The sequence below is a fragment of the Meriones unguiculatus genome, chromosome 1, assembly GCF_030254825.1.
Source record: "Meriones unguiculatus strain TT.TT164.6M chromosome 1, Bangor_MerUng_6.1, whole genome shotgun sequence".
Taxonomy (NCBI): Eukaryota; Metazoa; Chordata; class Mammalia; order Rodentia; family Muridae; genus Meriones; species Meriones unguiculatus.
The window spans coordinates 107353162-107369295 of NC_083349.1; the positions used below are offsets into that span (position 1 = coordinate 107353162).

At 39.5% G+C, this 16134-nt stretch overlaps 1 protein-coding gene across 1 annotated transcript in view; it reads right to left on the reverse strand.

Moving 5' to 3' along the window:
* Wdr43 (WD repeat domain 43) overlaps positions 1–16134 on the reverse strand; it is a 46976-nt gene that overhangs the window by 3730 nt on the left and 27112 nt on the right. Inside the window, exons 11-16 of the mRNA XM_021647163.2 lie at positions 15961–16092; positions 10683–10769; positions 9484–9515; positions 6574–6637; positions 3918–4031; positions 3202–3271 (exon numbers count right to left, since the gene is read on the reverse strand). Coding sequence (XP_021502838.1) covers positions 3202–3271; positions 3918–4031; positions 6574–6637; positions 9484–9515; positions 10683–10769; positions 15961–16092 — 499 coding nt within the window. The remainder of the gene's footprint in view (positions 1–3201; positions 3272–3917; positions 4032–6573; positions 6638–9483; positions 9516–10682; positions 10770–15960; positions 16093–16134) is intronic.

Consider the following 16134-nt stretch of genomic DNA (forward strand, 5'->3'; position numbering starts at 1 on the left):
TAATATCCTGGGCACATTTACTTACTCTGAAAAAAGTTAATGTAAGCCATCATGTGCCCACAGCCAAGCCCATCCCCCTAAAGAAACTACGTTGTGACACGGTGTCACGCACACTGCAGTACAATGGTAAAGGACATGCAGCCATGAGCTATGTGTGTGCAGTCATAAAACACTTTGCATTTCTGGTTTTGCTACAGTTTTTATTTCTGATTTTCAAATAAGAAATACTAAACACATGAAAGGCGTTTGCACACATCCCCCAAATCCAAAACACTTCTGGTCCCAAGCATTTTGAATTTTGATTTATGAGTGTATATTCAAACTGTACTGTTTTGTGGACTTTGTGTTCTCACACATGTGTACGGTTATTTTTGTGACCAATTTTTTATCAAACTAGTCCATGTTCATAATATAGAACTCTACTTCCTATTTCTCACATCATGAATATATGATGCTGTGTGCTGAAGGAATAGACCACTGCCCACTAATGAGCTGCACTGTTAATAAGACAGTGTTGCAATGTTTTATAAACAAACTATAATGGACAAATCTGGACAACTCTTCTGACATGGAAAAAGCCACTTTTCTCCAGCTTCTTAGTCTTAATATACTAATTTTCAAAGCCAACGACCCCCAATATTTTTATTTATGAGTTAAGTCTCATGAGATAGTTATCTTATTAAAAATTAAAACTCAATTTTTAAATGTAAAAATAAACATAGTTAAATAATGCTGTTTACATTATATATATGAAAAATATTTCCAAAGCAAAAAAAAAAAAAGTTTCTTTGGTGGTACCTTTTTTTTTTAAACAAACTTCTCATGTCTGTTTCCTCCTTCAACTTTTATGCTCTGTTTGAACTTTATGAAGAAGAAAAAGGTTTTATGAGCTTCAAACTTTTAGTGCTCTGTTTGAACATTATGAAGAAAATCTAGCTCCAAGAAATAAAGAGGCCAGAAAACATCACACAGTATAGACCCATCACAGGGCTTCAAGAGTACCCAGGCCCAGTGCTCATGAAAGTGGCAGTCACTAAGGTAAATGCCTGGTGGTACCCAGGTGGTACCCAGGTGAAAGTGAATACACCAACCTTCAATTCTGATGCCTTACAAAGATGCTCAATAAAAAGGACATAAAAGCTGGGCATGGTAGCACACATCTTTAATGCCAGTGCTCCAGAGGCAGAGGCAGGCAGATCAGATCTCTGTGAGTTCAAGGCCACCATGGTCTACAAAGAATTCCAGAACAGGCGGGGCAATTATGCAGAGAAGCCCTGTCTCAAAAAACCAGCCAACCAGCCAACCAACCAAAAAGACCATAAACACACTCCCTCTATGAGTCCTCACTTCTCTGAACTCTTGTCAATACCTAGTTTCAGCTATTCAATTTAAAATGTATCACTGCACGAAGTGTTAGCTCACTGTTAAGCTTAGTAGGCTTTCTCCCTTCAGGAAAGTAGCCCGGACATGCTGTGTGCAGTTCACACACTGTGACATGAGCACAGTCCTGTGTACCGTGTGTAGCCTTTGCGGCATCTCCTCAATAACTCAGCTCTGGGGCTAAGCCTGTCATGGATGCGGTCTATAACTCCCCACAGCTCTATGGATCTTTCAGGACCAAGTCTTGACATACAAGGTAAGACTTCCAACACTGTTCATCTAAATCACAATTACTGTGATTTTCTTGACTCATATAAGTAAGCAAAAAAGTAAAAAAAATAATTTGGAGGTTACTAGCAACTTTAAAATATAGGGAAATTTACTGGTTATCTTCTAGTTTATACAGGTGTACTATTTTTCTCTATTTCACCTTTTAGAGTGTCCAGCGTTCCAAGTTTTGACTGCTGCTATGGCTTTTTTTTTTTTTTTTAACATTCTATGATTAGTTACTGTGGTATAATAATGCTAACTCCTTTTCCCTGGTCTTGGTGTCCAGGACACTTGTTGATTTGCATAGCACTTATTAATAAGAGCTGACTGAAGGTCAGCTTTTGTATTATATGCCAAAAGATAATATATGTAAAGTCCAAAGTCTTAGAAAAAAAGGTCCATTACTATCTCGTTCCTAGCTTCACAATTATATATACTGTTTGATGTGGAATTTTGTTTCAATTCCTTGGTTGCTGAGATTATTAGAGATGTATGATGGTGTACTTCCAAATTCATTTCTATGCCTAATGTTCTCCAATGAACTGGGAAACTGGTCACTGTACTAACAGATTTCTCGGTGCTGTATCACCTTGTAACACTCGGCAACACTTGTAACACTTTGCAACAGGCTCTATCATCAATACACTACTTAGGATGTCTAACAATAGCTCATATTTAATTATAATTACTAACATATTAACTGTACAAATTCACATCAAATACTCTTAACTGTCTCTGTTTGGTTGAAACTGCTAACTACGCTACATGAGAGTCACAATGCACCTAGACTGCAATGGCAATTGGCTCTCTCCTACCATCATGCGGGTCCTAGGGATTGAACCTCAGGTCCTCAGCCTTAGAAACAAGCATCTTTACCTGCTGATTCCTCTCTCTGGCCTCTAGTAAGTACATTCAGAGCAATTGGCTTTTAGGTCGGTTTTGATCACTAATACCTCAAGGTCTAAATTCAAGCTCCTTTACTTCCACTTCTTCTATGACTAACACCCCGTCAAGCCGATCACTTGTCTGCTCCTTTCCTTGGGTTCTGTCAGAGTTTTGACTATTTTAATAGAAGAAATGTGACAAAACAAGACTTCACATGTTCTCATTTGTATGCAGAAACTAGGTTTTAAAGCACATGTGTACAATGAGCAAAGGCAACATGGGGTAAGGCAGTGAGGGAGAGGAGCAAGGGAAAAGCATGAGGACATATATGTCTGAAGATTCCATGACAAAACTCATCACTGCATGCTAACTCAAAACATCAATTAAAAAAAAAAAAAAAAAAAAAAAGAGCTGGGCACAGTGGTGCACACTGAAATCCCAGCTCTTGGGAGGCAGACACAGGTTGATCTCTGAGTTCAAGGCCAGCTTGGTCTACAAAGCAAGTCCATCCAGCATAGCCATGACTACACAGAGAAACCCTGTCTCGAAAAACCAAAAGAAAAAAAAAATTTTAAAGACCATACATGGGTATTTATACAAAGGTAACAAAACTATGTGACTGAGGGGGACTGAGAGGTGGGTCCGCCTCTCTATGCCAATTTTTACCTTCTTCATACACCAACTTGGCATTCTGTCCAGGGGAAAGCGTTTTCTTTGTTTTTTCTGATGCTGTAACCTGGAAGACAGAATTATAAAGCAATTATAAGGTTATCCCAAGTATAGACGACAACATACCCAGCTCTCTAACATTCAGCTAGTTTACCCTTCTCCACTGGCCTCCCCCAAAGGAATAGCTGACCCAAACACACAACTTGGAACAAGCACAGGACAAATGTGTGAGAGTACAGAAATCATATGCACTGATTAGAGTATCTTACTGCACCAAAATGTACACTAGACACCCTCTAACTACTGTCCACAGTAACACGCTGAGCTCGGGGCACAGTACAGACACCTTGTAAGTCACTGCTCATAGTAACACACTGAGCTAAAAATACAATGGTGAGGGGAGGTGCACATAGCTCAGGTGGTGAGTGCTTGTCTGTGCTTTGTACAGGCCTATAATTGCAGGTTGAGCAGAAGTTAAATCATCCTTAGCTACAGAGTATGTTCAAGGCCATCCAAGTATGTTCAAGAAATGAGCCAGTGGTGAGGGTGTACAGTTAAGCTTCCACACCGTCACTCAGTAAGTTCCAGGCTAAAGCCTGGACTCTGATTTGCCAACTTCTTACTGAACTCAGTGTGTTACTACTCAGGTAACTCCCCATTACCCTCTACACTAGCACAGCCAAGTCTGAGATGGAAACATTTCATCTGCTCACTTGTGTGATGAGAAGGATGAGCTTTCCATGCAGGTGTGAGAGTTTCTGGAACGTTTTGACTCTGCTTTCCATTAGCTGATACAGGGTCCCCAGCTGCTGTACCAGGTCAGGCAACTGGAGAAATAGACAAACAAATGACCACTTCATCAGCACCACATTCTAAAGAAACACACACCATCATGTTCAGCCTTCCGGAGGAGCCAGCCCCCACACAAGTATGTGTCAGTTCTTCTAGAGGCACTGGGGGTTTAGACACTACCTAGCAACAACACAAACTTAAGAAGGCCCTTGATGTCGTGGCGGGAAAATCACCTCAAAAAATCCACAAACCATCAAGTAGGGCAGTGGGCAGGGTGAACTCCTGTGGACTCAGAACACAACATTGTGAAGATTTCATCTATTAATGAACCCTGCCAATCACACTTAAAAATTAAACTGGAAATTTTATTTATTTATTTATGGTCCCTGTAGGTGGGGAAAAAGATCCTATACTTTATCCTGTAAATTAGCCTTCACTGGCCTTATTTCTGACATCTGAACATAAAACAATTATCTCTTCCAAGTCTACTCGATACTACCTCTAATTCACCCCTGAAAACTCCAGCCTACAGGAGTCCTATGCCATTCTTACTGTTGCTTCTTCCCCCTTTCCAATACTCTGTCAGTGTTCAAAACAGAATGTACGCCTATTTAGAACCACTATGGAGAGGAGCCTGAGATAAAGAGCAGCATGCAGTAACCAGGCAGGACATTAGAGAAACTGTACTAGGAAAGGCAAGCCGGGCTACATCAATGGCTCAGAGGTTGGACTGTAAAAGCAGAAGTCCTGCCCCCAGAAGCCATGTAACTGTCAGGTGGGGGATGGCAATCTGCCTACAATTCCAACCTCATGAGACTAAGCAGAACCAGCAAACATTGAGTTTGACTGAGACCTTCCCTCAAGGAATAAAGTGGAAGTGATGGAGGAAGATTCCTGGCTCTCCACACACATCACTGAAAACTATACACATGCATGTAAGAGGAAGGAACCTATAGCTTAATTATGGATGGGTTTTTTTTTAAGCCAAATGCTAAACTTTTCAGGAAAATGTACCGTAAAATACTAAGCAAATAAAAATCTACTTTTAGTTTAAAATGTAACTGATGGCTAGCTGCATCATGCTTGTAACTGCAACGCTTAGGAAACTGAAGATTGGATGGGCTGGAGAACAAATCAGACTCAACCACATAGTGAATTCAAGGCTAGCCCAAGCTACAAAGTGAAGCCCTTACCCCTCCCCACCCACCCACTCCCAAAAAATCAAAAGACAGAATGAGGCTGCAGAGATGGCCTAGCAGTTGGAAGAGTAAGGTCTGGTTCCCAACACCACATGGTAGCTCAAAATTACTGGTAACTCCAGTTCCAAAATATCCAAAACTCTCCTCTGCAGGCATCTGGCAAATATATGTATAGACAAAATACTCATAAAATACACATAAAATTAAAAAAAACCTCACAACAGGCCACTGAACTGAAACACACACACACACACACACACACACACACACACTCAGAAAGGGAGGTGAACACAGAGTTCCACCCCTCCCTAGTCGGCCACCACTGCCCAGCTTGGGTTTTTCATACTTTTGTGAAACATTTGAAATGGAAGTTGAGATCTCAAAGACAGATACTAAGCTTTTAGTACTGTATTGTTGGGATCTATAATACATGGTTTTTCACTTGTAGTTTCTAAAATTAGCTGTGTATGTACATGTAGGTATAGGTGGGAGCTACACACACAAGACAGGCTTTTTCTGTGCAACCCTGGCTGTCCTAGAACTTGCTTTGTAGACAAGATATTTGCTCCTGAGCCTGATGACCCACATTTAATCACCAAAGCCCACATGGTGGAGAGAGCCAAGGTGTTCTCCGACCTCTACATATGCCATGTTATGGGCAACCCCAACACATAAATACAAATAAGCATAATTTAAAATACGAAACTCAACAACACAAGCAAACACATGCAAACAAACCAATGTATGCAAATAGCCCAATCATACTGTAACATAAAAAACTGACTTTCCTGGCATTAATTTTTTTTATTCTATCTATCTATCCATCTATCTATCCATCGATCTATCCCTGCATAATATAGCCTTGGCTGTCTTAGAACTTATTCTGTAGACCAGGCTGGCCTTGAACTCAGACATCCGCCTGCCTCTACCTCCTGAGTACTGAGATTAAAGGCTTTACCTAATATTTTATGTTCCATCAGGAAGTGATGGCTCATGCCTTTAATCCCAGCAACCTGGAGGCAAAGGCAAGCGGATCTCTGGAAGTTCCAGGAGACTGGTCTATAAAGCAAGTTCCAAGACAGCCAAGGGCTACAGAGAAAAACCCTGTTGCGCATATGTGCAGCAATGTGCACATTAATGAATGTTAATTAACATTCATTCAGCATTCAAGAAGCAGGCAGATGTCTCTGAGTTCTAGGCTAGTCTGCCCTACAGAGGAAGCTGCAGTACAGCCAGGGCTACATACATATCTCATACATATCTCAATAGTATAATGATGATGAAATCATCTCTAAATAACTCTCTAAAGGAAGCAAAGAGTAGTTTTAGTTTCTAATCCTCACCAAAGCATAAACATTCACCCTAGGAAAAGACTTACCGTGGACAGGTACGATGCATGAATCGTCAGCACACATTTCAGCCACTGAACCATTAAAACAGCACTAGCAAAGAAGAGAAATACAATCAAAGAAAATGTTCACTGACTCAAAAGTAAACACAACCTAGATCAGGAAGTCTGTGAAGGTGACCACAAAGCACTGTATTTCCAAGGCCTTTCATTCTGTCATGGAACCTTGCAGAAATTTCTGTAAAATATTTAACTTTTGCAGGTGGACTTGCCAGGACACCTCCCCCCAAAATTACTATTTCAAGACTAAAGGCCAGGCTTTACCTCAAATAAATGATACTAGGACAGTAATAATCATCCATGTATACTCAAATGACTTTTTATCTTGTAATCACATTTGAGCACACCAATCATCTTGTTCAGTACTAGGAACAAAGAGGAACACCTTCTACACTAACATCAATAGGCAAATGCTGGCCAGCCCTGGAGCCAGGCTAGCCAGATCTGCAAGTACCAGATTCAATGAGAGACCTCCAAATCAAAAAATACACCTTGTGCCAGTTTCTGGCTCCCACCTATACCTACATGTACATACACAGCTAATTTTAGAAACTACAAGTGAAAAACCATGTATTTATTATAGATCCCAACAATACAGTACTAAAAGCTTAGTATCTATCTTTGAGATATCAACTTCCATTTCAAATGTTTCACAAAAGTATGAAAAACCCAAGCTGGGCAGTGGTGGCCGACTAGGGAGGGGTGGAACTCTGTGTTCACCTCCCTTTCTGAGTGTTGGAATTTTGTCTGGCTTGAAACCATGCAGGTTTGAATAGTTGGAGGCCTAAATAATAAAATAAGCTATACAAATTGGGCATCCTGGTAGGGCGGTGGTGGCACACACCTTTAATCCCAGCACTCAGGAGGCAGAAGCAGACTGTGCCTGGTCTACAAAGCAAGTTCCAGGACAACCAGGACTAAACAGAGAAACCGTGTCTCAAACAAAGAAAAAAAAAAAAAAGAAGAAAGAGAAATTAGGTATCCTATATATTTGTTAATGAAATCCTGGTATTGTCGTACTGTCAATCATAGTCCTATATTCTAAAATGAAATCAAACTGGAATTGTAGCTACCAATGTGCTTATAATAATATGTATCTGCATAGCATTTGTAATATCCAAATTTTTAATATTTGAATTAGTATGGGCCCATCGACTCTTAAGTTTGAATATTAGTCCCCAGTTGGTAGAACTGTTCGGGAAGGATTAGGAGGTGTGTCTCTGGGGTGGGATTTGAGGTTTCAAAATGCACTGCCATTCCCAGTTAACCCTTTCTGCCTCATGCTAGTGGATCAAGGTGTGAGCTCTCAGCTCCTGTCCCAGGACTTTTCCTGTCTGCCGGCTGCCATGAGTCATCAAATCTGCGCCTCTGCAACTGCAAGCCCCAAAATGAATGCTTTCTTTTGTAAGTTATCTTGGTCATAGTGTTTTATCACAACAGCTGGAAAGGAACTAAGACATTATTATAACTCAATATGCATTCTTTATCCTTACAAAGATAACTGAAGATAAAGGTGTTTTTCCTTTAGAGCTGATAAAACTGAGGACCTAAGGACATTAGGATTTACTTAAGAACATACAAAGAAGTAGCAGAGCCACAGCTTGACTGGCTGCATATGTAATGACTTCCCATGGTTCTGTTCTCTCTGACATCTAACCTCTATATAAACTTTTCAGTAGTCATTTAGAAAATTCATTTGTATCTTATCTTGGGGACTAAGAAGCAAGCTATTCTTTCCATTTCTCAGATTTAAAAGAAAAAAAAAGTGTAGTTAAATTATGAGCTGTCTGTTACTACTGTTAAAGAACATATGCTCCCCTTTTAGATAATGCTGAGTTTTGTAACTTGTCTCTAACCCTTTTGTAATACCATGCTTGCAAAGCTAAGATATTACCTATTAATTACCCTATTAACCATATTAACTGTGTTGCATTCTATTTCTCTGTGTCTGCTTTTCTCACTTTAGATCAATTTCCCTTTGGGTTGTAGTTTGGGGCATTCTTTTTTGTTTTTGTTTTTTTGCTTTTATATATAGATTTATTATATATGTGGGTGTTTTATCTGCATGCATGCATGTATGTACACATGTGCCTGGTGTCCATGGTCAGAAGAAAGCATAGATCCTCTGTAACTGGAGATGCAGACAGTTGTGAGCTACCAGGTATGTGCTAGGAATGCAACCCAGATCCTCTGCAAAAGCAAGAAGTGCTCTCAACTGCTGGGCCATTTCTCTAGCAAACTGCCCACATGTTTGTTTTCAGCTCCTTCAAATACTTGTTTGAAGATTATATGCAGATAAAGAACAGACTTTCTCTGCCTGGCCATGATGGCACATGCCTTTAAACTAGCACTTGAGAGGTAGAGACAAGCAGATCTATGAGTCTGAGGCTAGTCTGGTCTACAAAGCAGGTTCCAGGATAGCCAGGGTGTTACTAGAGAAACCCTGTCTGGAAAAACAAAAGAACAAAAAGTAAGTATGAAAAGCCCCACATAATTTGGTCTCTAAGCTAAAAAAAAAAAAAGGAAGAAAATGACCAAAGGCCGACAACCTAATAAAAGCTGGAATAACTGGTGGAAGTTTGTTTGTTGTTTTAAAATAATATAATAAAATAATTTAAGAATAAACTTATTCAACTTAAACTTGGAGGGAGGTAATACTCAACACGAGAACTGTTTGAAATTTGAGGCTAAGAACAGAATCCAGGGTCTTGACACAGTGTCAAGCAAGCACACAACCACTGAGCAATCCCTCCATCCAGGATACAAAGCAATTCAGCTCACACCTTTACTGAGGCAGGAAATTCTGAGTTCTAGACCACTGTAAATTACAGAGTAAAGGTCTGTGTCAAAGAAGAAACTTAAGTCACTGAAACAGCTTACCTATTGGGATGTCCTTGCAACCTCTTCGTAAGCTAAAGGAGAGAAAATACAGTTGCCATCAGCATTGCAAAGACAACCTTTCTCCATCAATTCCCCAGATGCAATGATGGCTGCACAAGCTCTTCCATCTAGCCATCTATTTTTTCTTAACACGACATACTTGAATTCATTTTCATAAGAGTAAATACATGACATAAATATATGGTTTGTATGACCATCCAAGAGGCAAATGCATAGAGACCAAATATAGCCTGGTGATTGCCTATAAATAGGGAGGAATGGGAAGGGGCATATAGTCACTACTAATGGGTACAGATTCTTTCTGGAATAACAAAGACAATCTATGGACACATGAAAAGGAGCAACTGTACTGTACACTAGGAGAGCTAACTCTGCCGTGCGTAGATACTATTTAAAATTACATAAAATGTATGGAGAAAAGGCAGGGAAGGCAAATTTTAATTTGGAGTGGACAACAGCCCAATACATGAATAGACTTCTCTACGTTTTTAAATTTTTAAATTTTCCTAACAACAATACAAAAATAGCATACACCGTTACCAAAACCACTCTCACAAAACACTTCATCAGTAACAAATATAACTTTCTACTTACAAAGTATTCATTCTTCGGGTCTAATATTTAATAACAGGTATCCAACCATTTACTGTTTCAGTGGAATTATACTTTTGTATAAAGTACACTGTAAAATGTACTTGTGAAGAAAAGAGATTTTCCCCCACTCTAACAAATGACTAAAAACTTAAGCTGAAGTCCTCTGGAATCTACTTTTCCTGACACCCAGAATGAATACAGACCCTGAGTTTCACCTGAGTTGTATTCATTTAAACATGTGGTACCACTTAAGGGCCTGGGTTTCCAGCCCCGTCCCTCACTCCCTCTCCTCACCTCACTGCTCCTACTTTTGTTAACAGAGTTAAACAGCTACTTAAGCAAAGATGGCACTAGCTCTTGCAGGAATCATGAAAGTTACTTCTGTAGTCAGAGGATGGACCATTAGTCTTAATGTTCTTTCCAACTTCACATTCCAAACAGAGAAAATAAAACATGTAATAGTTGCAGTATTATTATATTAGAACACCACACAGGCATAAAAAGGAGAAAAAAAGTAAAGAGTTTGGGGCTCCATGTCGGGGTACTCTAAAACAATCTCATACAATAGCACCGGCAGCAGTTACCTCTTGCAACAATGGGATAACAGCATGCAAGGGCATCTTTAGCACAGTCTTCTTTATTAGGTTTACATTCCTAGTTTGAAGCACTTTCTGTGAGAAAATAAACAACAGTTAAGACAAGCATACTTCGAGGAAGGACACTACCTGAGAAGTCTCATGTAACAGCTGAAGAGACCAGGGCAATAAAGTACTGACTGAACTGGGCAAATCAAATTGCCAATCAGTTTAAGCTGCCTTCAAGTAACACTCAAAACAGCATCTGTCTCCACGAGTATGTGCCATTAGTGATGCTCTCCAACCTGTATCTTTCTAAATTAGAGCGCTCTCTCCACAGAGGGAGCTGAGTAAGTTTCTGTCTTAAAGAAAAATCTTTTTTATATTGACATCATTTGATTAAAAGGTAAACCACTCAAGTGATTACTAAGAGATGCTCCAACCAAAGCACCTTAAGGGTTATCTCTGGGAGGTCAGATTCCACACTGGGTTGTAGAAAAAGGAGCACACCAGTGTTTTATGCCAGAGTCAGAGTCATTTCAGAGAGCAGGAAAGGAGGGAGTGGGAGAAAACAGTCCATTCAGTGTCTGAGGCACGCTTCCTTCCTCTCAAGTACTATAAATCTAAGTAACAGGGGTAGCAAAGACAAATACTGTTTACAGTTTCCAGCAAATTTCTTCCAATTGCTTAGCTTCCTTTCAGATTTTACCTGGTTGTAAAAATGACCTTTACGCCAACCTGATTGCACCAAATACTATTTTTAAATATCACGTAAGATTTCGTGGCTATAATATATAATTTTTATTTTATACAATCATTGGGAAACTGAGACACAGAATGTGCTGATCTAATAGTTCTTGATTAAACTAAGTTCCATTGTATTAATAAACAAAATATAATGTTCAAAGCAAAATATGAAGCTGTGCAATCCCAGCTATCTGGAGGCGAAGGTAGGAAGAGCACAAACACCAAGTCTCAACTTACCAAAATTATGTTTCAGAATTTTTGAAAGTTTTAGGGCTGTAGGTAGGAAACATTTGCCTAGCACATTTAAGGCCTGATCTCAGCACTGCTTAAATAAATTAAAAAAAAAACAAAAACGAAAGAAATGCCAAAAATAACCCCCACCCCTCAGGAGACTGGGCAGGAAATTTAAGACTAGCCTGAACAGCACACTTCTATCTTGACATAAGGAAACAGCAAAAACAAGCAAAGATATAACTCGGTGTGAGCTGATGCCCAGCACACACAAACCCTGGCTTTGATCACTAGCAATGAAGAAAATAAACATGAAAACCTACTCTACTAAACCATAATGTGCTGACTGTAACTTTAACAATAATATTGAAGGTACTTGGTGACTTTAAATAGCCACTTTGTTATAAATTTGTGATCTAGAAGCTACCAGAAACATCTGTATTTGAGGATACTGCCATGCTTTTGTTAACTGCCTCAAAAGTCCACTAACATAAGACCATTTGTTTTAACCCAAGCAATGAGGGTGGTGAAGCTTCAGGATATAAAATGGGCCAGTATGTCCTGCCTGTGATTTAAACTAAGTCTGATCACATTCCACCACTGCTGTGCCTGCTTTTTTTGTGGCTTGCTAAATAAACCTGTTTTCCTACTAGGAGGAGGGAAGAGCGCACAGAGGAACCCAAAGACAGAGAGACTGACAAACACATATACAGCCAGACACATTGATGCATGCCTTTAATCCCAGCATCTAACAGGACGAAACAGTATTTATGCATTTAGGAATATATGTGTGTGTATGTGTGTGTATAAAACAACCAAGAAATAGAAGCTATGTATCTGAGACAGAGGGATGATATATAGAAGGACTGGAGGAAAGAAAGGGGAAGGAGGGAAATGCTCAAAAAAGAAAAACATGTGGTGTCTGTAAATTCAAGGTCAATCTGGGCAGTACAATGAGTACAATGTGTAAATTTAAAAAATAAATTTTTTTAAGGCTAGGATGTGACACAGCAAGTGTCACATACTAACCACATACTAACAAGTACAGCGACCCAGGCCTGTGATCCCAGAAACTGGGAAGTTCAAGGTCATTGTCAACATCATGAGAGAAGCCTGGCATTAAAAAAAAAAAAAGAAGAAGAAGAAGAAAGAAAAAAAAAGGAAGGAAGAAAGGGAGGGAGGGATAGGTAGGAAGGAAAGGAGAGAAGGAGGGAGGGAAAAGAGAGGAAACAAAGGGAAACAGAAGGACTGTCTTCATGATCTGAACAGTGTTCGTGTGTTTGTTCAGTTTGAAGAGCTTGGGGGAATGGAAGAGGCTGCTAGTAATAAATGCATGTTTTCAGATGATGGGCCACCAGAACTGTAGGATGCCAATTACAAGTGAGGCCTAACTACTAGGAAGCAATCTGAAACTTAAAGGCAGAAGGTTGTTTTAATAAGCTGTCCAGTACTTCTTATGCTAACTATCGAGCAGAGGCAACCATGCTAACACTTTAAATTAAAAAATAAAAAAAATACAAATAAACTGCCCCAAACTAAGCTGTATGAGAAACAGTCCTCACTGGGCATGGCAGCACACAGTGCCCAGCACTCAGCACTCACAAGGCAGAGGCAGGTAGAACTCTGAGGTCAGCCTGGTCTACAGAGCAAGTTCTAGGATAGCTAGGGCCACATAGAGAAATCTGTCTCAAAAACAAAGCAAAAGCAAAAACCAATCAGCCACAGTAACTTCTCTCCAGGCCATAAAGAAATAAAGCAGCCAAAACTACCAAGATAGTTTTAGAAACGATAATTTTTTCCTCACTACTTCACTGCAATACAACTAAGAATAAATAAAACATTTAAGATGCAGTATTTCAATGTGACAAGCACATTTTCCCAGGAAACAAGCAGTTTACAAAGTTCTATCATCATCAAGTTTCTCCAGGCCTTTCGCAATCTCCTTTACTTTCCATCCAGCACAGCCACTACATGCTGGACTGAATCAATTATGCAATCAGTCTTCCCTTTTTTGTCAGACTTCACACTCATAGCACACACTAGAGTCATCCATGTCAGTCTGTATGTAGCACATTCCATTGCTAGACAAAAAAATTGTCTGCGCTGGCAATGAAAATTTACATGCCAGACCCTACAAGGACACACTGCTTAGTCCCCTGGTAAACAGGAGCAGAGCAGTGGAATTGCACAGTAAGTGAACCCCTCACTTTTAATAAACTCTCAGACTGTTCTCTAAAGTCGCCATTCCATTTCACACTACCAACAGCAAGGCATGAATTTCAGCAAATTCTCCTGACAACAGTGTCATCTTTTTAATTTTAAACAATCTATAGCGGGTATCTAGTTTCATTTCACTGAGATTTTATTTTGCCTTTCAGTGATGATTAATGTTATTTAAAAAAAAAAAAAATTCCCCCTGTGCACTGTTGTGATAGCTCAGAGGGCAAAGCAGCTTGTCACTAAGTCTAACAACCCAAGTTTAACCCCTCTGACACACATGGGGGAAGGAGACAAACAATTCCCAAAAGTTGTCCTTGATCTCCACATGCTCCCTGTGGCACTCTCTGGCATATATATTAAGCAAGCAAGCAAGCAAATATAAAAGACAATGAACATTTTCTCCATCTTCTTATGGTCCATCTGAATTCTGTATGTTGTCTGCTCATCTCTCTACAGGTTTTTTTAAATGAAATAAGTGTTCTCTATATACACTGGGTAAAACTGATACATAAGTAGACATTTTTCAGCCTGCAAAGTGCTGTTTCATTATGCTCTTCTGTTCCTGGTCCTAACACTGTCTTTTAGTTGGTTTGCTGAGCTAGGTTCTTGCTATGTCTCAAATAGGCTACCTTAAAGGCCCCTGCCACACCTAACCACCACTGTCGCTTTTGGAGATAGGGGCTCTCCAATGTAGTCTGGGCTGTCTCAGCTACACAGGCCCTGATCTTTGCCTTGCCTCCACTGTTGAGATTAACAACAACCCAGCTTCCATTGCGTGTTCAAGAGCAGAAGCTGTGCTGAAAGTGTCCAAATGACTATTTATTCCTTGACCCTACGATTTCTATGGGCATACCTGCACTCAGAATAACAAATATTTTAAAAGTGCAATTAACTTTTGTTAGCTATGATAACATATTATGATTCATTTTTTTTAAAGGAGTGTTTAAGTTAAGTAAGCCTGCTTACGGATGAACCAATGGTCAATTATTTCTAAGCTTTACTCCACCTGCAGAAGAATGTGAGCAGAAAAATAAAAAGGCAAGCATTTGTGAGATGCTTATCAAACTAAGAGATGGGTTCCTGGTGATGTACTGTACTGCTCTAGAACATGGATCATCTAGTGAGGAAGGTTTAAGAACATAGTCACGTATGCACTGACAGTAGGCAATCTGCACTACGTTTCAAAGACACTAGCAAACAAGTGTTTTGTAATTAAATTTTATCAAATCTGCCTAGGTTTCCAAGTCACATTCAACTAAAATTCACCTAAAACACATCATCACAAAATACTTGGAAAGTAATTTGAGGATTTTAGACCTATTGGCTTCCTCTGCTTATACAAATCATTTTAGACAGAAATAGATAATCACATTAAAAATCAAATGAAAATCAGGTCACAAATGTAAGGTCACCTTTATGACTATTCTAATATTGCTAAGTCATGAAGAAATAACAAAAACTGGATTAATCCGATCAGACAGTACTTAAATCCTATTGTATTTCAATTTTTCTGTATAGACCACTGTCAAACTCTCAATTTAAGAGCCATATCGAGTAGCTTCCTACAAGCAGTCACCAACTTACAGACAGATGCCGTTAATGCTTCCTTAAGTTTCCATAACTACACAACAATATAACCCCCAACCCTCTTGAATCTGACCCCCAGAACTCCTACCCATTGTCAAGGTTCCACCTCACTGCCCCCTCTCACGGCCAGGGGAAATAAGTTTCTGGAATCCAGAGTAAAAACTCAGGAACGCATTTTCCTACAGAAAAAAATATAAATTGTGATCTAGAATGCTGAGTGTTATAGTTCAGCTGCACTTTATAAGGGCTTTTGTAAACTAAAGCCTAAGGAACCCAACAACTCAAAATAACATTTCTATGAGAAAATGCATTCCAGGTTCAAGAGACTTAGCACACTCCCACGGTAGGTTGGTGACTGTCTGTATTTTGCCACCAAACATAACATCTGACTAACTTCACAAAAAAATTACATTACATGTTGCTATATGATGTGATTACTCATTGTATGAGTGCAAGTTCAACAACTTCTCTCAATTCACCGAAAAGCTGTTGCAATACTTACGTTTAACATTTCAAAGTCATTGCTTTCCAAGCCCTGTGTGAGAAGGACTGGAAAGCTGTTTGTCTGCAGAAGGTCATCCTTCCTTCCTTTTCTATCTAGATCCATGGCACCAAGGCGTTCCTCGATGCTAGCCTACAGAATGAAAACATCACTAAGTTAGCCAGACAGGGATTG